Source organism: Ahaetulla prasina, chromosome 6 (assembly GCF_028640845.1).
Source record: "Ahaetulla prasina isolate Xishuangbanna chromosome 6, ASM2864084v1, whole genome shotgun sequence".
In the NCBI taxonomy this organism is placed as follows: Eukaryota; Metazoa; Chordata; class Lepidosauria; order Squamata; family Colubridae; genus Ahaetulla; species Ahaetulla prasina.
Genome location: NC_080544.1, coordinates 44,542,271 through 44,568,518, shown reverse-complemented (window position 1 = coordinate 44,568,518; position 26,248 = coordinate 44,542,271). Strand labels below are relative to the sequence as shown.

Sequence of the window (26,248 nt, the reverse complement as noted above, 5' to 3'; positions counted from 1 at the left end):
TGCAATAAAATGGAAAATAAATCCAGTGGGTTGGATCCAGATTAAATGAACTGAAGCTACCACTTACTGAAATTAATAAGTCTTCAATAACTTACTGCACAACCTACACATTTACTCAGAAGTAAGTCAAACCAAACCCAGTTACTTTGATGCATATATAGATACATACATATATATATGTGTGTGTGTGTGTGTGTGTGTGTGTGTGTGTGTGTGTGTGTGTGTTTTGAGGTTTCGGTGTTTCTATAGGTCTTTGGTTATTCGGTTTTACGGAAGAAAACCTGAATAACCAAAGACCTACATATATATGCACATACGTCTCCTCTATATATACACCCATACATACGTATACACACATCCTTACATCCCATAACATTTTGCTTCTATTTAAAAAAAAAAGAAGTAAGGCTTTAAAATTTTAGTTTCAATACATAAATCATACAACATCACCAAACCCAATGCAATCCAATGAAACATCACCTGGGATTAATCTTAGGCAAACACTATATTGTTAAGTATGCAGATGTGTTCACTGTAAGGCCATTTGCTAGTGAAGCATCATTGCTAAGGCAAAGAAAGTTTGCAGCTATATAAACTAAGCTACAGCTAGGCGAGTTGGGTAGTGATCCTCTGGGGGTGGGGGGCACTTTCCTACTCTGTGTACTTAGCTTCTCATAGCTTGCAGCCCTTTTTGTTTTTAGAAAGGCCCTTATGCATAAAAACCCCAAATAAGAAAAGGCTGCCTCTATAGCACTAAAGACAAAGCAAACTGTCATTAATCAAGATGTATGTTAAGTAAAAGCTGATACACTATCTCAAAAAGCATAAGGTTAATGGCATAAGATGTACTCTCTGTTGGCAAGCCCACATAAAAATGCTATGATTAGGAATCATTATTTCCAAGTGAAAATGTGACAGCAAAGAACATGCTATATTTGTGCACAGCAGACGGGCAACCATTTCTCCGAGGATAGGACATGTTTAGTAAAAAAAAAAAAAATCTATGTAACAAAGTTGGTGGGGAGAATTTTGACAGAACCATGCAATAAAATGGAAAATAAATCCAGTGGGTTGGATCCAGATTAAATGAACTGAAGCTACCACTTACTGAAATTAATAAGTCTTCAATAACTTACTGCACAACCTACACATTTACTCAGAAGTAAGTCAAACCAAACCCAGTTACTTTGATGCATATATAGATACATACATATATATATGTGTGTGTGTGTGTGTGTGTGTGTGTGTGTGTGTGTGTGTGTGTGTGTGTGTGTGTTTTGAGGTTTTCGCGGGTGTTTCTATGTAGGTCTTTGGTTATTCGGGTTTTACGCGGAAGAAAACCTGAATAACCAAAGACCTACATATATATGCACAACTACAATCATGATATGGATCTGATCCAAAAATTGCAATTATTTTAACAGTACCACAGCTAAATGTTATATTTGCACAGAATTATATTTGCACAGAGTGCTTTTTTTTTCAAAGAAAAAAATAAGAACAGCTATGCTGATAAGAAATATGGATCAATGTGCCATATCTGACAATTTTACAGCCTAAGTAATAATCCATTTGAGTGCCTATTCCAATATACCATGGTAGGAATTTTCAACCACTGCTCAACAGATCTTTGACTGTATAAATGTAACCTGAGTATCAAATCTATTATTCAAAATTTGCATTGAATAAGCTCTTTGAGCTTACTCAATGCTACCTGATTGGTTGTCCAGATGTTATACAACCAAAACCTGTATCTAATAACATGGTATGCATACTTGCACATTTCACCCTACAGACTGAACTCTATTTATATCAATAATTAAAGATGATTCATTTGCCATTGTAATTTTTGCCCATAGTGACATTCAGGTGATAAACAACAGGCTTTGTTTGTCAGCATAAATGTATTTAATTATTACACTCAGTAGAAAGGTTATCTTTCTAGTAAGAGCTTGGCTATCACTTGAACAAAGGCAAATTTTATACCACCACTCGACTCTGGTGCTGTCCTCACTAATACCGGTAAGCAACTTGTATGGTTAAAAGTGATTTCACATGCCTCACACATATTTTATTCTTTCTCATTTATCACAAAATACTGTAATATCCAAACCCCTCTGCCATTCATTTCACCTACTCTTTCTCCAGGTCTTCCATGTAGGAAGAAATTCTCAAGAAGAAAATGTGATTCCTTGGATGGTGTTGCGAAGGACAGCAGCAATAGCTTTGTGTTCAGGCTGCAGAAGTTCCTGTCTCTAAAGCAGAACACCAAAGTATCATAATACTTTTCTAGCAGAACAAAATTCAGGAAAAAGAAAAACAAAATCTTCTTTTCAGAGTGTGTAATTGCCAAGCATCTTCCCCCAGTGTGCCTTATAAAAGGGGTGTCAAACTCGTGGCCCGCAGGGCAGGTGCATCACACACTGGCCATGCCCACCCTCATTTTAGTGAAGGGGGGAAAGTCGTGATATGTCATGTGACGATAACATGACACCATGAGTTTGACACCCTTGCCTTATAAGCTTTCTTTTGATCAGGAAGGATTAAGCTTTCTTTAGCAGTCACACTACTAATGGAGCTGAAGTCTGAAAGTGGATAATTTTGCCTTGGGGGGAAAAATGGTATTCTTAACATTCAGATGATCAATATCAATTAAATGCTGGGATTTGTCTTAGAGTCAGCTAGACACATACACACCAATCACTGTTTTATCTTTACACCAAAAGCTGGTGGAAGGACTGGAATATGGTTTTTGTGAAAAAACCAAAACCTACAGGAATTACAGAATGTTGGCATAAGTACAATTTTTAGAAGCTCAGGCCAGACACATTTACGCGAGTGCAATGTACCTGGAGCAGTGGCACTGATACTATTGCCAAGATAAAGAGATTTTCTCAGAGCTCCTAACATTCAGTGTTCATAATAACATTGCTACATAATTACAGCCACTACCATTACCTGGTAAAATTGGTAGGGAAGGGTCAAAAGCAGTAAGAGGTTTTACAAGAAAGATACAGAAGGAAGACTTCCAGATCTGTCATGATCCTGATAACCCACAGTGAGATCTAAAAATAATTAATCCAGACCAAATTATTAAAACAAAACCTAATTCCAACTCAAATTTATGAAAACTTGCCCCTTATAACTTTTCTATGTTTCTGAAAGCAAGTAATGTATGTTAACTTGGGTTGCAATTGACAGATTTTGCAAGCATGAAAACAGAGTCTTTTCATAAAGACCACCAAGTTATTCCATGGCATCAAATGTAAATAGATATTCCAGCTTAATACTATTTTTATTTTCACTTATGTATCTGTATGCGCATACACACATACACGTATGGCCTATATGTCACATAAGATTCAGACAGAAAATAATAAAAATGAACATGTGAAGAAATAAAACCTACTGTGAAAGTTTAAATGAGCAATTGTAAAGCTTTAGCTTAGATGAGATCTTCTGTGATTTAGGTGCCATACGCATTAATGCCATTACGGGAAAAGATAAAAATAGGATACCATTTTTAAGAAATAATCTCTTGTTTTTCCTTCCATAAAGAAAGGACTTTATTCATTTATAACTGAATAACTTGGTTGCGTCATTATGTGCTAAATTATCATTGTTGGTTGTCCAATGTAAGGAATTAAGAGGTGGAAGGGTAACTATTGGAGTGTCAAGTGAATATTAGAATCTCAAACAGCATTTTGTATTAGTTTTGTTAGAGCAAAACCCGAAGCCTCTGCCACCCACATAGCTTAAACTACTGTGAATTCAGGGAATTATAATCACAATTAGAGGATACTAAAGTGAGAAAGGCTATTTTAAAATATGTATTCAACATCGTGGTGGTTAAACACATGTTCCAGCAATATAATGGAAAGTCAAGCAGAGCACTGAATAGTTATGGTCTAAAGCTCTTCTCATTACCTATTGTGATCTATCTGTCCCTGTTTACATAGCTATATGATCAAGTTTCCTTAGAATGAAATATAAAATGCAAGAACCACTCAATTCATAAGGAAAATTGAATTCCATTCTTCTTCATAATAAATCATGCATCATTGTTTCATAATCTGCAAACTATGATTTGTGCTCACCAACTAAATAACAATTGTAAGTGATAGACTGATAATGGATTATAATCTTATTTTAGAGGAGAAATGCAAACTCTATTTTTGGCAATTTAGATTTGCATGCTTTGACAATGAAGGCCTGTTTGCCTGTTACTAAAGCATGGCTTGGTGTTACAATTGAATAAAATCTTCTGTTACTTTAGATATCTTGACAATCAAGTCAAAACTGCACCAAGTTTAGACGACTATATTTCTGTCACATTTATGCGACAGAACATGGCTATGGTTTCCTGGGCTTTATGCTGAGCACCAAGTTTAGTCTCCTGAATATCAAGACTTATTTTACAAAAGCCACACACATACACACACACATACCTGTGCATATTCATTTGTTTCTAGAAATAAGCTAGATGTATTTTGAAAAAACAGAATCCAAAGCTGTGGCTGAGCAGAATTTCCAGTGTTTAGAAGACAGAACCCTGGTTCTGCTTGATTATTTGCCCCATCTTTGGAAGATGTATGCTAAAACGGTTAGTGAATTTGGGGATGCTATATGTAATACGATTTAATACATTGCAGAAATGAAAGCTGAGAAGGAGACCAGCAAAATCAGTGTGGGCATAAAATGAAAGGGTGAGAAAAATCTATAAATACCACAACAGGAAATGAGTGATGACATCTTTATCACAAGACTTAATGTAGCTATCATAAACCAGGCTGTGTAAACTGCTTCTGCAGTGAAACACTAAACCATCATTTTATGGTTTGGGCAAGGCAAACCAAGCCCAAAATAAAACAGAGATAATCCCCCAGATGAGAATTTCTCAACCTCAGCAACTTGAAGATGCATGGACTTCAATCCCAGCATACTGGATGGGAAAGTCTGGGAGGTAAAGTCCACACTTCTTAAAATTACTGAGGTGGAGAAACATTGATCAAGACTTTTTGGGGTTATTAAAAAGGAAGGGGAATATAAGGAAACTAGTAGAGGTATCTTTTAGAATCTACAGCTAGGCTTCCCAGTGCCTGAGGTGACATAAATCAATGGAAATGCTGAATAATGCACTCAGATCTTCTTCTTTTTTGACAATAATAATAATACACTCTTCAAGATTTGGTTGCCTGTATTTTGCACTAGATTTAATTTCTTCTACAGCAAATTAAAGAAACAGGGAAGTGGGTTTCTGCTGTATGTATTTTCTTTTTCTCTTAGTTATAGTCATCTCTCGTGGTAGCAGGGGCAGAAAGTGTCATATGTAATCTGACACAGACCACTCAGCAGTGCCATGTGTGCTCAACTACTGGGCTACTGTTGTTCATTGAAGATAGAAGTAACACATTACTGTATACTCTATATTATTTTTATCTTTTCACCTGATGAAAATACCTAAATACTGAGTAATGACTGAAAAACAAGATTTATCTTTAATTTTTTTCTACTGATGAATGTGATAGACTATATACCAAGGACGACAAATGGTACAAAATGCAGGTTTAAGAAACTTCACTTCACAGATAAGAGCCATGATCTCTTTTCAGATGCCAACTACTAAATTATATCTCTCCCATATTAAATCATACGCCATTACAGGTTATAGTATCACCAATTTAATTTCATTATTCCTTGAAATTTCACTAAAATTATCAAGAGTGCAAAAATGTTCTCAATATTTTACTTCTCTAGACAAAACCTCTGTCCTCTTCTTGCTGATAAATTAATAGCAACCATGAAGTAGAGGTCATGCATCAAAGCGTGCATCCAACCCATTAAATCTGGTGCAGGTGAAGATGAGTAAGAGCGCATTGCAAATGATACCTGTATGTTTGATTTGGATAAGCACAGATCTCTTTTACTGATATGGATAAAATCCATTGTGCTTTCTTTTCATAATGTTATTGGTAAGTGTATGTCTATGTATATCTGTCTATCTGTGTGTTTAGTAGACCATAACAAACTGTGATTCTGGGAATTATGACTTTACATATATTATGAGAATTTGATTTGTGAGATTGTGTAAAATCTATTAATAGGCGATCTAAAAACAAGAGAAAATGAATTCAAATAATAATTCTAATTTCCACTTTTTGCTCCTTTGATAAGGATAGCTGAGGTGCAATTTATATCAGCCAACAGCAAAAAAGAAAAAAAAAAGAAAAAAAAAAAGAAAAAGCTTATTTATATTACCAAATGCCATTCCCTTCAGGAGATGGACCTGCTGACTTTCTAGGCGGCTAATTAGCCTACTTTGAAAAAAAAAATGACCAGGAGTTTTTGGTCTTTCCTTTCAAGTTTTGATACATCCACAGAGCTTTCTTTTTCTTTAAAATATGTTGATGTTCTACTGGAAGTTTTCTATCTGAAGAGCTACAGTAGTTCTAATAAGTCCCCAAAAAAGCTAAACAAATTTTGGCAAAGCTTTTTGTACTGGTTCACCTGCCAAGGAGAGGGAAAATGTAGATTTTTCTCCTCTGGTTTGCATTAACATGTGTTTGCCACTGCTAAAAACCTTGGTGCAGGCAGATCCTTCCCCCTTAGTGCTCTCAGTTGTTTTCTATTTGCTCAATATCTAATTCACCACCCAACTGAAAGATGTTATCCCCACCAGTCCCACTGTTCCTCCATGAGGAGTGTTCAACTTCTTTCCTACTGTTCTCATCTTCTGTAGCACAGAAATCTGAGTCTTCGTAGGAGAAATCTTCTTCCTGGTTAGGATGGTGTTCTTCTGAATTTGAATGAGGTTCTGGCACAGGGGTGCAGGCTGGTGTCCTGCCAGGCATGATGTCCACATTGGTGGCCCATGAGTTATTGCTGCTGGTGCCAAGGGAGAACTGGTTCTGCTGAGGGCAGTCATCGACTGTGGTGCTAAGACTGTTGAAAGTTTGACAGTTCTGCAAAAAGATAAAAGAAAGCGGACAACTGAATGTACATCAACCCATACATGACCATGAGTCTTTCCCACTCAGAAATCTATTATTTCTTCTATTGCATCGTTATCTTATCATTTTAGGATGACTTTCCAAAGCTTAAATAAGATTTTTTATTCACTGCCATAAAGAAATATGTACAAAACGTGAGTACTGCCAAGAAACCAGCCCTATCCCAAGGATATGAACAGTTAGAGATGTTAATTACATTTTACTGAATTTTTAGCAGACTTTTATTAAAATTGATTGTGTATACTCCCTGCAGTAGTAGTTCAGGCTTTATACTAGTATAAAGCCTGAACTACTGCAGTATACACAGTATAAACTACTGCAGGGAGTATACACAACTACTGCAGGGAGTATACAATATCAAAGTATAAAGCCTAATTCTAGACTTCAGTGAAAACATTTTATTGCATGATTCTTAGACTGCAATCTTTAGGTCATAGGTCACGATTTCCCATCTCCCAAACACAGGAACTAGATTTGAACTTCAGAGGAGGAAGAACATGATCAAGTTGCTTGTTCTGCCTTTCTGTCAGCCTTCAGAAATATTCAAGAACGTAAAGAGAGGCCAGGCAGGAGCTGACATGAAATATTTTAGATCCAAAAGACCGGAGATTTACTCTTCTGTTTGCAAAGAGATAGGTAATTTATTTTTAAAACATGGATTAAAATAAAACCATAGGTCAGCACTGCTTTCTTACTTTCCTTTGCTTTTCCTTTTTGGACCTGCAAGTAGCCAGATAGATAATTTAGCTCAAGTTATAAGAAAGGCTTAGAATCACTCATTAGAAACCATCCAGGGTTATGGATTAAATTCATGCATTGAGAAGATAACAGGGTCACAGATTTCTACTTCTGAATCGCTGTCATTCTGGTCCCCCCCTCCAAAAACAGGCTTGTCCTGTTTATAGATTTACAAATCAGAAAGATCACATTTGCAAGCTTCCTTCCCCATCCTTGAAATCCACAAACCAAGTCTGCCCATACTGAAAGGTTTCCTAGAGTTTGGGGGAAAGGATGACTCTGTTGGGAAGGAGGCTTTATGACTTTGTTGCAGATGTAAGCTTATTAGCAAAGGAAGCATTTGTTAATCATGAGGTCCAAGCCTCTGACATGGTACTTTGGTTTCCAGTTACCTGGTAACTACCAAAATTCCGTTTGCAAACAGTGCTGCAAATGAAGTGGTTTAGCTCTCGGAATGGCACTTTTCACTCCTCTCTGCTCGGAAGTAATTGTGTCAACACCTGTTCACTTGTCTGCCAGGATTAAAGGTGTATACTATCTTGCACTGAAAGGGATCTTTTCAGTTTCTCAATTGCAGAACAAGGGTTCTGTTGATTAGGGTCCAGCATTTTGCAGGGCAGCCTTCCTTCATCTCATCTTATGATCAATAAAATTCAGAAGCACCAAACACCTTTCTAAAACATTCATCATTTGCAGGGCAGAGAGGTCTTGCTAATTAATTGGTTAGCCTGAACCATTGTATAATTGCTGTGACTAGATGAGAGGGGGAGCGCAATTCTGCTGGAGCTTTTTGAAATCAAACACAGCACTGCCTTAAACTGCAATCCACCGGCTTGCCAGTTTTATTCCGAGAAGCCTGAGGTGATGTTCCAAAGTTCATAGAGACAAAAGATAATATCCCGCTGAATTTTGCACCCGTTTGCAAAATTCAAGTGACAAGCAGATGATTTGCCCATTCCTGGGGTGCTAAGCTCAAGGCCAGTTCCCAGACACAAGTTCGAACAGCTTGTGGTTTTATTGTAATTATCAAATATTAGGAGAGGGCAGGGCAGGTTTACTGATTTTTTGGGTAGGCACCGAGTAAACGTGAAGCTATGGGAACAGATCTTCTGCAAAAAAGAAAAACATCTCCAAAGAGGAGAGATACCAAGTCAGGTAGCAAACAGTAGTTCCCATTGTAATTCTATTGTTTCAAGGGCATGCAACCTCTGAAAAAAAGTGCTCTGGGAACAGCCTGTGCAGCCGCTACCCACCTCAATCTCCCTTTTAAAAGCCGTCTTGCAAAATCACTTCCCTGAACTGATGTGAACCACCATCTAGCTCTTCTTCCTCCATCCATTGTTCCGCACTATAAAAAGTTGGTTGGAAATCTAGCAACAAGATGGAGCAAACGGGGTTCCTGGTTGCAGAGAGAGTGGGTTTCCCTTTTAATGAATTTATTGCTGCAATAAAAGACTGCCTTTAAATAAAGTCATTCACATAATGACATGGGGGACAAGATGTGTCTCAGCTTGTGAAAAGGGAATGGAAATGAGGACTGGACTGATCAGAAACCCAAACTGATGCATACTTTACTAGATGGTGGGTGACTCCGTCAAGAAGGACTCTTGCTTCCGAACTGATTAACAATTGCAGTGATGCCCGTTTTCCACCATATCATCACAATGTGTTTCAGAGACAAGAGAGATCAGGAGTATAACATTTTGAATTCTGATTCTCAAAAAATAAAAATTCTGAGCTTTAAGATCTTTAGTTCAGCATGCATGCCTTTTGCATTTGCTAGATCTTCTAGAATTTCTTAAAAAAATAAATAAAACTATTCTCCCAAAATCTGAAATTTTCCCCTTTCTTGAAGTAAGGAATCAACAATAATGTTACAAGGGATTAGAAAAAGATGAAGCGATACTCTAGGCAAGAGATATTGTATACTGATTTAAGATATGTGGATAACAACATGCGGTCTTTGATGTGTCATACTGTATGCTTCTTCAGTGTAACAAGGGGCAGAAAATAGAGAAATTGCTTTCTTATGCAGGAAGAACAACCCAACAGAGGGAAATTTATCTGTGCTGAAGCTATTCAACTCTGCAGCACCTGGATAAGGCAGGTGCAAAACCTTAACAGGCACTCGGTTTCACCTATTGAGATCATAATGCAAGATGCTTTGAATGCTTCTCTCAAATCCACAGAATATGTACTTGTTAAGATTCCTTAAAATTGGGTTTCATCATTGGGTAGGCACCCTAAAGTAGCTTGTTACAATTTTTAAAAAAAAGGAAAAATCTAGATACAGGTAGTCCTTGACTTACGACCACAATTGATCCCAACATTTCTATTGCTAAGCGAGACAGTTATTAAGTGAGTTTTGACCCATTTTATAACCTTTCCTGTCACAATTGTTAAGTGGATCTCTGCAGTTGTTAAGTTAGTAACATGGTTGTTAAGTGAATGAATCTGGCTTCCCCCATTGACTTTGGTTTTCAGAAGGTCGCAAAAGGTGATCACATGACCCTGGGACACGGTAACCGTCATGAATATGAGTTGCCAAGCATCTGCATTTTGATCATGTGTGACCATAGGGATGCTGCAATGGTTGTAAGCGTGAAAAATGATCATGTCACTTTTTTCAGGGCCGTTGTAACTTTGAACGGTCATTAAACAAATAGTTATAAGTTGAGGGCCACTTGCATTTTTGGAGAAATCATGAAGTGATCTGGTTGGATCCCTATGGCTCTTATATGTGCTTATCTGAGATAGAAATCACTATATAAGCCACCCGGAATCGCTTGGTTGAATCGGGCAGCTATAGAAATTGAATAAATGAATAAACAAATAAACACAATTTTTTGAAAAAATCTGCAGTATACCAAGATACCAACTGATTAACTTTAAAAGGTTTCCATAGATTTTTAACCAAATTAATTGGCTTGAGAATTGGAGTTTTGTGGATAACTACTATAAGCTTTGCCCTTATATAATTTTATGGAGAAAAGCACAAAAATAGTTGCAACTGAAACATGAAAGATCAAAGCTATCAGCATTTTTAGAGCCAGAGCAGAGATCAACATCGCTCAGATAAAAGAGAAGGTGAGAATGAGCTATGAAGATAAGGTATGTTCTTTAATATCTGCAATGCAAGGAAAGAAAACCCAACAGGTAACTCTAGATTTGTTTATTTTTAGTTATGAGTAGCAAGCTTTACTCTTATTTGTGTTAATGAAACCCATATCCATAATTTACTTATTTTTGATGAAAAAGCTCCTAATGCGGATATACAAAAGACAATAAAAGTAATAAAGACACCTAACAATCAACATTTTAAAAGAAATTATACAAATATATTGCTATTAGCATATAAAAGGGTACAAAATAGAGCTTATTCAATCTGATTTTAATGTAAGAACAACAGAAATATAGAACTACCAACCCTACCAAATCTCTAAGGATGAAGCATTTGTTCTATGCACAAATGCTTACACTTAAATGTTCTAAATCAGAGCTATCTTCTGTATTTATTATGTAATTACTTCATCCATAATTTCACGATAAGGCTCCCGACAGTATATTCCAAACTGCGCTCGGTTTTGACCAATTATGTGCATGCCAACCTCATCTAAAGCAACCCCTTAAATCTGCTGCTGCTTTTTCACTGCAACTTTAATGTTCCTCCTTCCCCATGTGCTTATTTTATACTGCCATGGGAAAGAGCAAAGCTTCCATTATTACTGATCCTCTCTGGATTCAATGCAAATGGAAAATGAGTTATTGGATAGCAAGAACAAAGACTCCCAAAAGGAAGTTATGGTTACACTTTGATCCTCCTACTATATAAAAACAGGATTATCCTGTGATTAAGTCTTATTTCCCATGAAGTAGAAGCGGACACTTTCAGTTCATTAAGTGATCCCAGATATTGGGACTTAAAGGAGTAAAGGACTATTACAATGAGTAACACAGGGAATCCTTGACTTACAATCATTTGTTTAGTAACCGTTCAAAGTTACAACAGTACTGAAAAAAGTGAGCTATGACTGTTTTTCACATTTACAACATTGTAACATCCCCAGGGTCATGTGATCAAAATTTGGATGCTTGGCAACTGGTTCATATTTATGATGGTTACAGTATTTCGGGGTCATGTGATTCCCCTTTTGCAACCTTATATGAGCCACGGTGGTGCAATAGTTAGAGTGCAGTACTGCAGGCTACTTCTGCTGATCACCGGCTGCCAGCAGTTTGGCAGAATCTCACCAGGTTCAAGGTTGACTCAGCCTTCCATCCTTCTGAGGTCGGTAAAATGAGGACTCAGATTGTTGGGGGCAATATGCTGACTCTGTAAACCGTTTAGAGGGGGCTGTAAAGCACTATGAAGTGGTATATAAGTCTAAGTGCTATTGCTATTGCTATTGCTATTCTGTTGTGGCTCTGGCCTCCGAGCCTGTCCTCATGGAGCAGGATGACTCTGAGAGTGAGGGGGAGGAGCCAAAAAGGCCTCCCTCTTCAGGACCCTCCTCTCTGGCTCCACCCCAGGTTCCAGCTGCAGGCCAGGAGGAGGAGCTGACAAGGCCTCCCTCTCCCAGACCCTCCTCCTCCACCCTGGCAACGCCCCAAGCTCCAGCTGCTGAGGATCAATCCTGGATCGACCCGAGGCAGCGACGAAGAGATAAGCGGGCGCAGCAGAGGAAGAGGTGTGGCAGGTTCAGAGAGTGCTGAGTCACGGAGCCACACCCCACAGGGGATAAAAGGGGGTGGAGCTGCCATTGGGCTTCGTGACAGACAAAAAACTACCCAGCGTGTGTTGCAGCTCCGTCGCTCGGGAGTTAAAGGCCTTTCTTTCCTGTAAGCTTGGCAACGGGACTTGGACACGAGTACTTTTATCTCTGTCCGAGATAAAGACTTCAGAACTTGGCAGGCTTCTGCACAGTCGCTGCCAAGTCTTGTGCTTCCTACAGAAGAATCAGGTCTGTGTCAATAAAAGGACTGTGAAACTCGCGTTTCTCCGTGAAGTAGGAGGGGGGACAGAACATATTCTGAGAAGCAAAGTCAATGCAGAAATCAGATTCACTTAACAACCACGTTACTTGTCAACTCGTGAAGCTTTCCTGACCTGCTCCTGAGTCGGAACCCTGACATTACTAACGTAACAACTTCAGTGATTAACTTAACAGGTGTGGCAAGAAAGGCCATAAAATGGGGGCAAACCAGGGGTGAAATGCTCCTGGTTCGGACCGGCTCGCCCAATCTGGTAGCGATGGTGGTTGCAGGTTCAGAGAACAGGTGGCAAAATCCCTGGCCCCGCCTCCCTGCCTCTGCTGAGCTGCACCATCAGCAGAGATTTTTTTTTTACTTTTAAAAGCAGTTTTTCTTCAGCCAAAAACATGCCTTTAAAAGTAGAAAAAAGCCTTTGAGGATCCCACTGCTCAGCTGAGATCGGCAGAGCCTTTAAACTCTTTTTTAAAAAAAAGTTTTAAAAGGCTCCTCTGAGATCTCACCTGAGTTCCTCATCAGCACAGCTGATGAACAGCTTGTAGAAAACCTCTTAAGAGGTTCTGGGCTGCCACGAGGCAAGCCTCATGGGATCGTCAGAGGAGCCTTTTAAAAACTTTTTTTCCTCTGGCGATCCCATTATCACAGGCTTTTAAAATCATTTGTAACAACCTCTTACAACAGCCCATGCCCACCCAACCGCCCCTTCCCCACTTACCTTATTCCTGCTCCTTTCGGGCTGACAAAGCATTAGCTAGCAACTGATTATGTCTATATCAGCAGATTATGTCTATCTGCTGAATCTGCTAGCAACTGACAGTCTGCTTTGCTGGCTGAGGAACTCTAGGAATTGAAGTCCACAAACCTTAAAGTTACTAAGGTTGGAGACCCCTGATCTAAAAAATATAAATAAAATAAAATAATAAAATATTTGTGCAGCTTTCTGAGATTTGGTGGGTTTCTGTAGTGTTTCACTCTAAACAAACACACAAAATCTCACAAAGCTATATGTGCCATTTGTGTGTGTGTGTGTCAGTTGTGTTGTGCTGTGTTGTGTGTGTGTAAAGTGTGAAAGTTGGTTTTTGAGCTTTTTGTGGCTGTGTGAAGTGTATGAAGTGTGAAGTGCAGCTGCTTTTACATTGTGTGTGAGTCAGTTGTGTTGTGTTGTGTGTGTGTAAAGTGTGAAAGTTGGTTTTTGGTACCTCTTATTGTTTTTTATACTTTGTTTATTATTTTTATTATTTATTGTTATTGGCCACGCCCACCCAGTCATCTGACCACCAAGCCACACCCACCAATTAAGCCACGCCCACAGAAATGGTAGGGAAAAATTTTAGATTTCACCCCTGAGCCAAACTCACTGAAGAACTCTCTCACTTAGCAACAGAAATCGTGGGCTCAACTGTAGTCGTAAGTCGAGGATTACTTGTAGCTTTCCATACTTTACAACCTGATGTCATGAATTTTCCGTATCCATTAGTTGGCACAGGTGGCGTTGCCAGGGAAACGTAGCCAAATCATTTCATCCAAACACAGGGTAAATGTGATGGAAGGATAGGGAAACTGGGTATTCTAGCTGCAGCCTGATATCTGCCACCATAGGTTAGCTAATCTTGATATAGACAGATGCAGAGAAAAATACCTCAGTGTAAGAGGGGAGAAAAAGTGTTGACACATCATCTATCAAAATGAGTCTCTACACAAAGATCTAGATTCCATGGCCTGTTTGCTTGGTCCAGCATTCCTTAAATTCCAGAGCTAATTTCATTCTCAGCTGACTACTTGTGAATAAGCATTATTTGTTGGCCCTGAGAAAAAAGGTTTGGCTTATCAGCATACACAGGACTAAGATTCTGCAAACATGCCTTGTCATGCCAATACAAGCCTTACCTTGGCATCTCCTTATGTCATTAGTTTGAAAAGGCTGGGAATGTTATTTTTAAAAACCTTGGTTTTGGGGAGTGGGAGATTGTTTATGTACAGTAGCTTTGTTTCAGCATGTATTTTATTTTTTTTAGTGTTCCGAAACCAGGATTTGAAAGGGCTTTTGACTGAAGGGCTATCTCACCAGGAGACTTAAAAATGTTGGCTCTACAGCCAAACTTTCAATTGAATGCCCAGATTAAAATCAAATATGCTCAAGAAATTCAACACCAAAATAAACGTTGCTTTTCTGAGAACAAGGAAGCATATATTCCCAGGCATACCTTTATACAACATTCAAGGGGAAACATGTAGGGTTACTTGGATTGTTTTATTCAATCTTTTAAAAAGATAAAAATCATCACATTGAATCAGATAATTGCACTCAACAACGAACTAAAGGGCCACCATCAGTGAGCTGTTGGACAGCATTAACTTGGTCTGCTGTGTAGATGCTTGGGTGGTTTAGGGGTGGGGAATTTTTGGTGGGTAGGGGTGTGTCTGGGGATTGTCATGTGTGTTGGACTTGATCTCTGGGCGTTAGGTGAATTTCATTGTACGGGTATACTGTGTATATATGTACAATGACAATAAACTTCACATACACACACACACACACACACACACACACACACATATATATATGAAGTTTATTGTTTATGTTGATATATATATATATCAACAGACTATGCCATAATGATTAGCCAAACACCTACAAGAAGTTCACAACAAGAACATGGACACAATAGCACCCTCACAATCACTTCACTAAGTAACTGATATAAAGAGGCATTCTCCCTCCAATGTAAAAAGAAATGCACAATAATTTGGACCCCGTAATTAGCCTCACTTTCCATAAAACAGCTTATTCCCCCTTTAATGCTGACTATGATGGCTGTCATTATTAGAACTTTGAAATAGTGAACTTATTCATATGCCTGCGGCATGAAGAAACACTTCTTTTCATCTGTGAATCTCTTTTTCCCCCCGTCTCCATGCAGTTTCACCACATACAGGAAGTCTTTGACTTACAACCATTTGTTTAGTGACGTTTTGAAGTTACAAGGCACTGAAAAAAGTGACTTATGACAGTTACACTTACAACACACTTACAACTGTTGCAGCATCCCCATGGTGATGTAATCAAAATTCAGATACTTGGCAACTGGTATGTATTTATGACAGCTGCAGTGTCCCAGGATCCTGTGATAACTTTTTGCGACCTTCTGACAAGCAAAGTCAAGGGGGAAGCCAGATTCACTTAACAACAATGTTACTAACTTAACAAGTGCAGTGATTCACTTAACAAATGCGGAAAAAAAGGTCCTCAAATAGGGCAAAACTCACTTAAGAACCGTCTTAGCAATTTTGGGCTCAGTTGTAGTTGTAAGTTAAGTACTACCAGCAATCTCAGATTCTAGTAAAAGAGAAGGAAAAACGTCTGTAAAAAAAATAAATATCTACAGCAGGGATGTCAAACTTGCGATGACACAGTTGTCATGTGATGTATCACAACTTTCCCCCCCTTCACTAACCAGGGTAGAGCGTGGCCAGCGTGTGATGCATCCAACCATGGGCCGTGAGTTTGACACCCCTGCTTTATAGTAGGCACACTATTGCTCGTCTCTTTCTAGGTCGTGTAGGCCAGAAAGTTAAAGCTTTTCCTTCAGCCCCTTCATCATTTGGATAGCACTTGCCTTTCTGTTCCCCAGTTTTTGTCCATATCATATTTGAGAGTTTGGGGCCAGAAGGTACAGAATACCAAGCTCAGACAATTAAATTTCTATAATAGCATTGTGATATTGGCACTTTTATTTTCCAATCATTTCTTATATATTCTCAGTTTAAAAATGGCTTTTTCAGTGTTAGTTGCTCAGTGAGTCATTGTTTTAATCAAGCAAGCTGTCAACGTTAATTAAATTTTAGTGTGATCTTGTAATCTTGTATTTGTTCTGCAAATGAAACAAATACTCCAACCAAGAAACTGTTGAGTTATTATTGACAGAAAAGAACAAATTTCTTTTTTGTTGTTGTTTTTCTATTGCTGACAGTCAGTGAGAGGAATAAGTAAGGTATTGCCCACTTGAAAGAATACTTCCATCAACTGGAAATACAGATTGATCACTCTTCTGGCTTCTAGTATTTCTTCAAACATTGTCTCCATGTTTATTGGCATCGCTTTCCAAACCACAAGGAATAAAAAATATTTCTGTTTACTTTTTTAAATTACTTCTATGGGTTTTCTATAGCATACTGCACAATATTACCTATATAGCTCTATTCATCCTACATCAGGCTAGAAAAAAATTGAATAGACACTTGGGAAAAAATGGAATGCTTTGAAAGCCAAAGACTTATTTCTTTAAATCAGTATATTTAAAAAATCCAAAATTGAAAATACCTGTAACTTTGGGATTTAATAGGTTTGCTATTTAAGAGTCCAATAATTGATCTGCTCCTTAATCAATGACTTTTTTTCATTCAAAAGTGAAATCAGCACAGAGGCCATTAGTACCAGCTCTAACTGCCTACAACCTGCTCATAACTGAACCTAGAGCTTACTTCACTTAATTCAGAGCAAGTGGCTTCTTGCCATGGGATGATATGTGCCCCATTTTCCATAAGTGACTTCTTATTCTAGAACATCCCCAGGCAAGTAAGGCAATTGAGATCATATTTCTTCACAAGGATTGGAACTCCCAAAGAGAATTTCCCAGCTTCCCTGATCATGTATGTACCTGGGAGAACTCACTTCAGCAACAATAGGTTTCCAAATAACCACCAATAAACATGGATTGTAAGCAAGGAAAATCACAGTGTGACGGCTTCAACTCATGTAATGAGATTTAACAGAGGCCATCTTTTCCCAGGGTGCCGATGCTTTTGGTTTAATAAATCAAGGAAGGCGCCAGATTAGAAAAAGCTGATATAGGCAATCTAGGATAACTATTTTAATACATATGGTGAAAAACCTATAGCACAGGCCTGTCAAACTGGCAGCCCAGAGGCAGGCCACAGGCCACGCCCACCACAGCTCCACAAAGGCAAAAAACATCATGATCCAGCCTGTGACGCGATCAAGTTTGACACCCGTGCTATAAAAAATGCATGTAGTGGAATATATACGAACTGGGATTATGAGGTTGTCAGTAAACTACCATGACTTACCACTGTAACCTTATGAAGGTATACGTTGCATTTTTCAGTTAAAGACATATACAATAAATATCCAGACTATCAGTTTTCAAACTATTTCTTGGGCTCAGCTGACTTTATAAGACATATAGTCAGAAACCTATAACATTTTTCATTAAAGAATCCCTAAGGAACTCTTCTAGAAGAATTATTAATAGGTTCCTTCCCTCACTAGATATTGCAAAAGTTTCCTTGTCACCAGCTCTAAACAATATCAGTCTTATTGATATCTTATAATATTCATCTATTACCATCTGCCATTTACTACTTTGCTAAAAAGTTTTTTTCAGAGAGCTGGAAAAAAACAACCAGCTTCTAAGAAGGAAATGCAAACATGATATTGAGGACCCTTTAAGAAGCTGGTTTCTCTATGAAATTGTTCATTTTTTTTTTCAATGTCCACATAAGGATGTCTTCATTTACATGTTATATAATTATCAACTGGGACTTTATAGATGTTACTCCAAACACCTGCAAATTGCAGGGAACATCAACTTTCTTTTTCAAAGCAATTAACAAGACAGGAAATGCCTTGCACAGCCAAATAATCTCTTTGAGATTCTTAGAGAAACCTTTTAATAGTCTAAAGGACTTCAACATTAAAAGATTAGAGTTAAAACCATGTATGTGCTCTGCTCAGTGTCTGCAAGTGGTTTTTATCCTAATCACATGTCTTTCCATCTCAAATTGCTCACCTCCTAAATGAGGAGTCGTAGTAAGACTATGAGGGCGCTTCAAAGGTAAAAGGAGAAATGTGGTCCAATTGATTTGCCAATTATTTTTATTTAGTTAATTTTCTTGACTATAAGTACATTTTTGTATTCTTGTAAGGAATCTGTTAAACATTCTAACTTTCATAAAAAATCATGTATTTCCATTTCCTTTAATATACACATTTTTGGAAACCAGTACTTAATATTGGCATATTTCTGTAATTTTTGGAGGATGAGAAATTGCATCAAAATATTCTAAAAAGTTTTATTTTGGGGCATACAAATGCATTCCAGTTCAAAACTAGGCAAAAATTGGTTGCATTGTTTCAACAAGGAAATAATTTTTCCATCTCTATATTAACTCTATATTAAGGAGGCATCTAACACCATAATAGATTTTTGAAAAAATAATTATTGTTGAGTAGAAACACTCTGTCAAAAACAAACTTGACTGCTACAAAATACCATAGTAACCAATGTTTTCCCTAATCAATCACAATGAACTAATTGACTGACTTGATGCCATACAACTAACTCTTTATTCTTTATGGAGTTTGGGTTAGGCTGAAATGGTATTTTCATTAACTAACTTCAAACATCACCTGATTTGATAAGGTGAAATGAGTACTGAAATATTCTGTTCAAAATTTGTCCAGTTAATCATTTAAACCAACTCTTGTCAACAAGTTGGAGGCTGAAAGAACAATGTACCATTGTTAATGTTCATATGTGCTTTAAAATTCTTAGAATAGTTACTTAGGTACTTAAAGAAAAAGTATGCGTCATCATTATTATTCTTTACCACCCATTATTAAAAAAAAGGTTGACTGTGGATAGATGTTATTAATGATATAAAGGCTTTTGTGCTTATGATATTCCTGAGATACCGCTACAAAGTTAGAAGAATCTCTTTCATTTTAATCACAGTATAAAAACAAACTAAGACCCGGTTTTTCTGTAATGATTAAAGGTTAAAGACACTGGGCTAGACTGTAAATTTGAAGGCAAATATAGGTAGTCCTCGATTTACAACAGCTCATTTGGTGACCATTCAAAGTTGCAACAGCACTGAAAAAAGTGACTTATGACCGTTTTTCACACTTATGACATTTGCAGCATACCCTTGGTCATGTGGTCAAAATTTGGATGCTTGGCAACTAGTTCATATTTATGACAGTTGCAGAGTCCAAGGGTCATGAGATCATCTTTTGTGACCTTTTGTTAAATTTGTACCCTATGACTATCACTAAGTGTTGTAAGTGTTGTACCTTGAAGGTATCTTTTCTTTTATGTACACTGAGAGCGTATGCACCAAGACAAATTCCTTGTGTGTCCAATCACACTTGGCCAATAAAAAGTTCTGTTCTATTCTATTCTATTTTGACAAGCAAAATCAATGGGGAAGCCAGATTCACTTAACGATGTTATTAACTTAACAACTGCAATGATTTGCTTAACAACTGTGGCAAGAAAATTTGTAAAATGGGACAAAAGTCACTTAACCAATCTTTCACTTAGCAACAGACATTTTGGGCTCAATTGTGGTCGTAAGTCAAGAACTACCTGTAGGTGACTCTGGGCCAGTCACTTGCTCTTTACCCCTAGGAAGAAAGAAAGGCAAAACACTTCTGAAAATCTGAATGAATGAACAAATGAATGAATGAATGCACTCCTATGAAACAAATTATCTATGAAATTAAGTACAGTTCTGAGATTCAGATGACAATAAAGTACTTCTAATTCAAAGCAGAAAGTAGCACTTCTAAATTCTTTCTCAAGTTGTTGGAGTAAGATGTTGGGGTTTTAGAGCCTGAATTTTTCTGACATTCCATGACACTGAAGCATTAAAATGAAATACATGGAAGGTCTGTCCTAAAGTCAGTGTAGAAACCTAATATTCTATATTAGTTGCTTTGGGTTTTTAATTTGCATCCTGACCTGAGCTTAGCTCCAAAAGATGCTGAAAGATACAGCTGTTTTAATTCTCCCAGCAGCACTTGGTCAACTTTGCCAGTATACACTAAAAGCAGTAAAGGAAAAACCAAAGAACTCCAAGATCAACAACTACATAGAGAAAAGGGGTGACTATAACTCTGGCAATTTTTCCCCCTGGCTTGAACTTCCCAAGTGATGAATGAAGTGTCAGGAAAATATATGACAGCAATGCTGGGGGGGGGGGGAAATAACACAGAAAGTAGTTATAAGTTGAATGAAGGATAAACAGAATACTGTATGTCTGGCAGAAATTCTGAATTGGGTTATAAACTAAGGAAACAAGTTCTTGCCAATGTTACTGTGCCAGTGAATTCTACCTGACCAGTCTTGTTTTGGCTGCATTTGAATAGTTTATGGTATTTAACTAATTATTTCATCAACTATTGCTACATCCGTCACTCTGCTTTCTTTGATCAGAAAAATGTATAAATCGGGGCTCAGCCAGCATAAACATGGAATGTCACTATCCTCATAGTTGATATGTATCTATTTGAGCATTATTTTATTTCTTTCTTGATAAGGATAGGGCACAAATTTCAGGCACAAACATTTGAAGTAAAGAGTCCTTTAAAGAGCTATCTTTGAAGTGCACACAAACATCATCATTCAATGTGGATATGGATAAAAAAAGCTTTAGTTAAACAAAATCTAGAGAATTATTTGTTGCTTACCATTGATCAGAAAGCTTTTCTAAACTCGTACCCTCCATATCTTTTAGAATATAATTGCCATCATTCTCTTTTAGCATGGAACTTCAGTTCTCTAGTTAAGCAAATAATTACTGTACATTTGTACAATTTATGCTGTTAATGTTGGAAAGGCATTTGCCCACATTTTGCCATTTGATTTAGCACTTTCAAATAAAGATATTTTCTCAAATTATGTATTAAAATATGTCCCTTATAAAACCAGACAGCATTTTGTCTGTTTTTAATCACTTGGTTATATATTGGTAGTTTGTTTTTTTGCAACTAGTTAAATGCAAGCATCAAAACTGATTTATTTTAGCTAATTCTTTAATCGTGAAGGAGTTGATTAATCAGAGGCTAAAAGCAACTTAGCAACTGATCGTTTAATGACCATTTGAAGTTTTGATGGACCTGAAAAAAACTACTTACAACCCAGATTTGAACTTTGGATGGCTGCCCTGGTCATGTGAACACATTTTTGGTGTTAGGCAGTTGGGCCACATTTATGGCTGTTTGCAGCATCTCATATATGACGATTTTGCCGGAAACTGGCATTCACTTCCTGTTTTCAAAAAAAAAAAAAATCTCTTCCATAGTGAACAATGAGTTCACTTTACGTTTAGTGAACACTGCTGGAAAAAGTTGTAAAATCAGGCCTGGTCAACTGATGGCCCGACTGTGACTTACAACCATAATTATGGTTGAGGACTATCTGTATTAATATATCAGCAAAGAGATCAGATACTGCCAGAAACAGTTCAGGGAAATTCATTATTGTATACCAAGGGTTTCTACTGGCAGGTCTGTATAACTGATAAGTGGACAAGGCATCCCCCATGTTCTTATCTTAAGGCAATAAAACATCATTTGTAGCTCCTAAACCTCCCTCAGAGCTGCTCCAAAGGTTACCAATAGTTTTTAATGCAAGAAAGGAGGGTGTCATATAAACCAGAATCAGATTAATCCCATTTAATTAGATCAGATTAAATTTAATCACATTCATTTACACCTAACATAGCTTTTATCGTAGACACAAGTACTCACAAATATTGAGGGCAGGCCTCGGACCAAAAAAGAATCCTAAACTTGAGTAAAATAAGCTGCATTTGTTTTTCAATAAATTCCTATGTCTTCATAAAACAAATTCATTTTCAGTTCATGTTTTCTAGAATAATTCTTCTTGCATTAATTAAATTGAATAATTTATTGCACCAAATTTTTGTGTAATATACACATTCACATGATGAAAAGTTTTTAATAGATTATATTAATAGATTGTGACCAATCTCATTCTGGATTAACTTTCAATATTATTTATTTCAGCCAGAAATTTTCAGCCTATTCCTTGTGCATTCACTATTTCCATTCCACTCAGAGTTTCTTTTAGCTGTGTGTATAGTATAGGACAAGTTTATCTCTAATGAATCAGATGAAACACCTTCTCTTCTCTGCTGCAGACTATCAACTTCTGCACCAAGAAATTCCAAACCCTGTGACCTGTATAAATTGACTAGATTTATACTGATTTAGCAACCTATAATTTATCTTTTTTTGTGTAATTCAGCCTGATTGTGAGTCATTGAAGAGGGAGGAATATAGCAATGCAGGAACCCCTGGCCTAACCCCATGATTTAATTGTTTCACTGGTTTCTGAAATTCCTACCAGTTAGTCTATAGACAAGAGCTAAAAACCTCTATTTTAACAAGGAGATATCATGACACAAATGCCCTATTTGACTCATTCTGGGTGATCCCACAGATACAACCTTTTGTTGGTAAAAAAATATCCAAAGAGTACATATGACTATTAATTCACTGTTGTGCTTTGCCAGTAAGCAAATGTTATGCCCTTAGAGTCAATAGCAAGACAAGAAACAATTGTATCACAAATATAAGTGGGGCCAGCCCTAATGAACAAGGAAGGCCTCGTTTTATTTCAACAGCTGCCAATAAATAATTGCTATCCCACATAAAGCTCTCTCGTATGCTACACAAAACCAGCTTTATTTGCAGAGTATGGAAAAAGAACAAGCAGTATGAGACAGAAGTAGTCCCTGGAGGTACCGTACCATGTTTCAGCTGTCACTACTGAAATCACACAAACTAAAACATGTTAACTTCAAAGCAAGCTGGTATAAAATTTATACAGCTTTGCTGTTTTATTATAGTTGTCTTTAAACTGTAAGACAGATGATATCTGCTGTGAAAATGGGACGATTCTGCCCAAAAAACAATGCACAAAAAATTCTTAACACCATCCCTTGTAGAGTGTTGCAATCTTCCTGAGATGTGAGAAAGATGACATAAACATTGTGACTGATTCGGGTGTCTAGAACTTTTTAACATTTCTATTTGCTCTTCAAGATAAAATCACATAGATTAAGAAAGCATATGAGCTAATAAAGGTAATGTCTACCCATCCAACCTCCCACTGCCAAAAAGCTTTATCCGATAGCAGATGCAATTTGCAAGTTGACAATGCAACATGAGGTTTTTAAACAATCACAAAAAGCAGCCTGTTTCCCACTATTATTTTCTCAGCAGTTCAGGCAGGCTATATATATCTCTCAGCCTCTCATGCAATGAAAACTGAAACTTAGCATAAGATAGTATTCACTGTGAGAAAGTTACCAGCCTCCTGGCTATTTTTATAGAATGAAAAAAGGACTTCATGAGCCAGCTGAGCTTTATCAGGGTCCCAAACCATATTGATCTCTTTTAATTTCAAAGTTGAAAAATGTGACCAATGTATTGGTATGGCACCAAACTGAGGGAACTTGCTTTAAGTAATTTCAGAATATACAATATATGAGTACAAAAGTTAGAATGATCTTCAAAGCTGTATAGCAGAGGGGTCTAATCTTGGCAATTTTAAGACTTACGGAATTCAACACCCATGCTGGCTGGGGAATTCTGGGAGTTGAAGCCCACAGGTCTTGAAAGTTGCCAAGGTTGGACACACCTGCTATAGTCTCAGAACAAGAACAGAATAAGATACCACAGGAAGATGATGACTGGATTTGGCCTGGGAGCCAATTCCTTACTACCCTGTCAGCTTCTCCATTAAACTTTACCCTGAGATCATCATTTATGCATCAGGGAAGTACAGAGTGTCAGCGTTCCAGAAAACCCCCTCCTGCAGAAAAGACTTGGAAGCAAACATCTTTCAAAGTTCTATACCAGCGTAAGTAAACTGGCATAACTGGATAAAATCTGAATCTGGGGATCTGGGTTTTTCCTCAGTAAGACAAACTCAAAAATCACCACCCCCTCGACCCCTCTGCCAATCACGTGCTCCAATCGCCAACCATCCCGTCTCGAGACATCACGCCAGCCATTCCTTCTTCAGATGCAGGCTCGGCCTGACCTTGACTGGCAGGAAGAATTTATTATATCTAATGGGCCCCTGTACCAAATCCCCCCTCCTACTTTCCCACACATGGGAAACTGGCAGCGCGGAAGCCTCCGGCCTAATATGGCTTCCAAAGCTGACAAGAGATGACTTGCCCAGGCCAGTTAATGAAGAGAAGCATTCCTAGTTTATTCTTAATGTTTGTATAAAACATATAGAAAATGCATTTCTCCAAACAAAAAGGCACAGGGTGACCAAACAAGGGAAATGCTCCCTAGTATTCCATTTGAAATTCATTCTGTGACAAAAAAAAGAGATGATTCCATGATCCAAGGGTGTAGGTGTATTTGGGGGAGACACACTAATGTCTTTTATTTCAAAAATAGGAAAAAAGAAGAATCAGGGGACTAAGATTATTTTGTTTTCTATTAATACTTGGAAAGATTCTAGGATAAAATAACAAAGCTGTTGGGTCTGCAAATATCTTGGAAGCATTTGTGGTCACTGGGTTTGTCAAAAACAAGCCTTGCCAGATTAACTGTCATCTTTTTCAACTGCATAACTTCCTTAACAGATGCTGGGAATGCTGTAGACAGAATTTATCTTACATTTGACAAAGCACCTTATTACAGCGATTAGGAAGTCAGTTAAGTATGGCTTGGATAATTGACGATCAGTGGCTACATAACCAGATCAAATTTAATGTTAAATAAAATTATATCTATACAACATAAATTCTTTTCTCTGTCCATCCCTGTTACATCCTGCTTTTCTTTGTTGCTTACTCTTCATTCATAGCCTGTTACCAGTAGGAGTACTTTAAATTTATCCAAATCTGATCTAAAATAAGGTAATTTCTTTTATATTTTAAGTCTGTTTAAAGGTTTGCAAAATCATTATATTGGATAATCTGAAACTATATTATATTATATATACTACTGGATAATTATTGGAATGCACTATGATATATGGACTGATAGAGTTTGAAAATGATATCTAAGAGATATTGATAATGACCCAAATTGGGAGCAATATGCTGACTCTGTAAATCGCTTAGAGGGTATTACAAAACACTATGAAGTGCTAGTGCTATCCAAGAGTTATTGCAAGAACATATTTTATTCATAAATAGTTTTATTTTTTTTAATAAAAGCTCTTTATTTTTATGATATTGTAGTCCCTATTCATGTAGAATCAGGGTGACTAGATGAAGCTGAGTATTTACTGGCCAGATGCCCTTCCTGATGCCTGTGTGGAGTTTACAACAGATATTTTTCTTTGCACCCTCAGGGAAAAACATCTGCTATTACCTAGGATTGAACTTTCAACCTTCTGAGTGGGAGGTGAGCATCTTCACCACTGGGTCACCACGCCACTCATGTGCAAAAGCACACTATGTATTCCATTTATCAGTTCTGGAATTATTCTGCATTCACTCTTTGCTCCATAGAAATCTAATAGTAAACAGCAACATTTGAATATCCCAATATTTCATGCTACTCTAAAAGACACAAATGCCTTTATTTACCATGTTTTTCGGAGTATAAAATGCACCTTTTTACCCCCAAAAAGAGGGTGAAAATCTGAGTGTGTCTAATAGTCCGAATATAGCCCCGCCCAGCCTCCGAAACATCCCTTTGAGAGGCT

The 26,248-nt window shown here is 37.5% G+C and overlaps 1 protein-coding gene across 6 annotated transcripts in view; it reads right to left on the bottom strand.

The window, feature by feature from the left end:
- Nucleotides 1-1,245: 1,245 nt before the first annotated feature.
- The window catches only part of FAM53B (family with sequence similarity 53 member B), a 119,724-nt gene continuing 94,721 nt past the window's right edge, over nucleotides 1,246-26,248 (bottom strand). For all 6 annotated transcript variants that reach the window (XM_058187586.1, XM_058187589.1, XM_058187585.1 and 3 more), the window contains one exon: nucleotides 1,246-6,962. In XM_058187586.1, coding sequence (XP_058043569.1) covers nucleotides 6,615-6,962 — 348 coding nt within the window. In that variant the 3' untranslated portion in view covers nucleotides 1,246-6,614. The remainder of the gene's footprint in view (nucleotides 6,963-26,248) is intronic.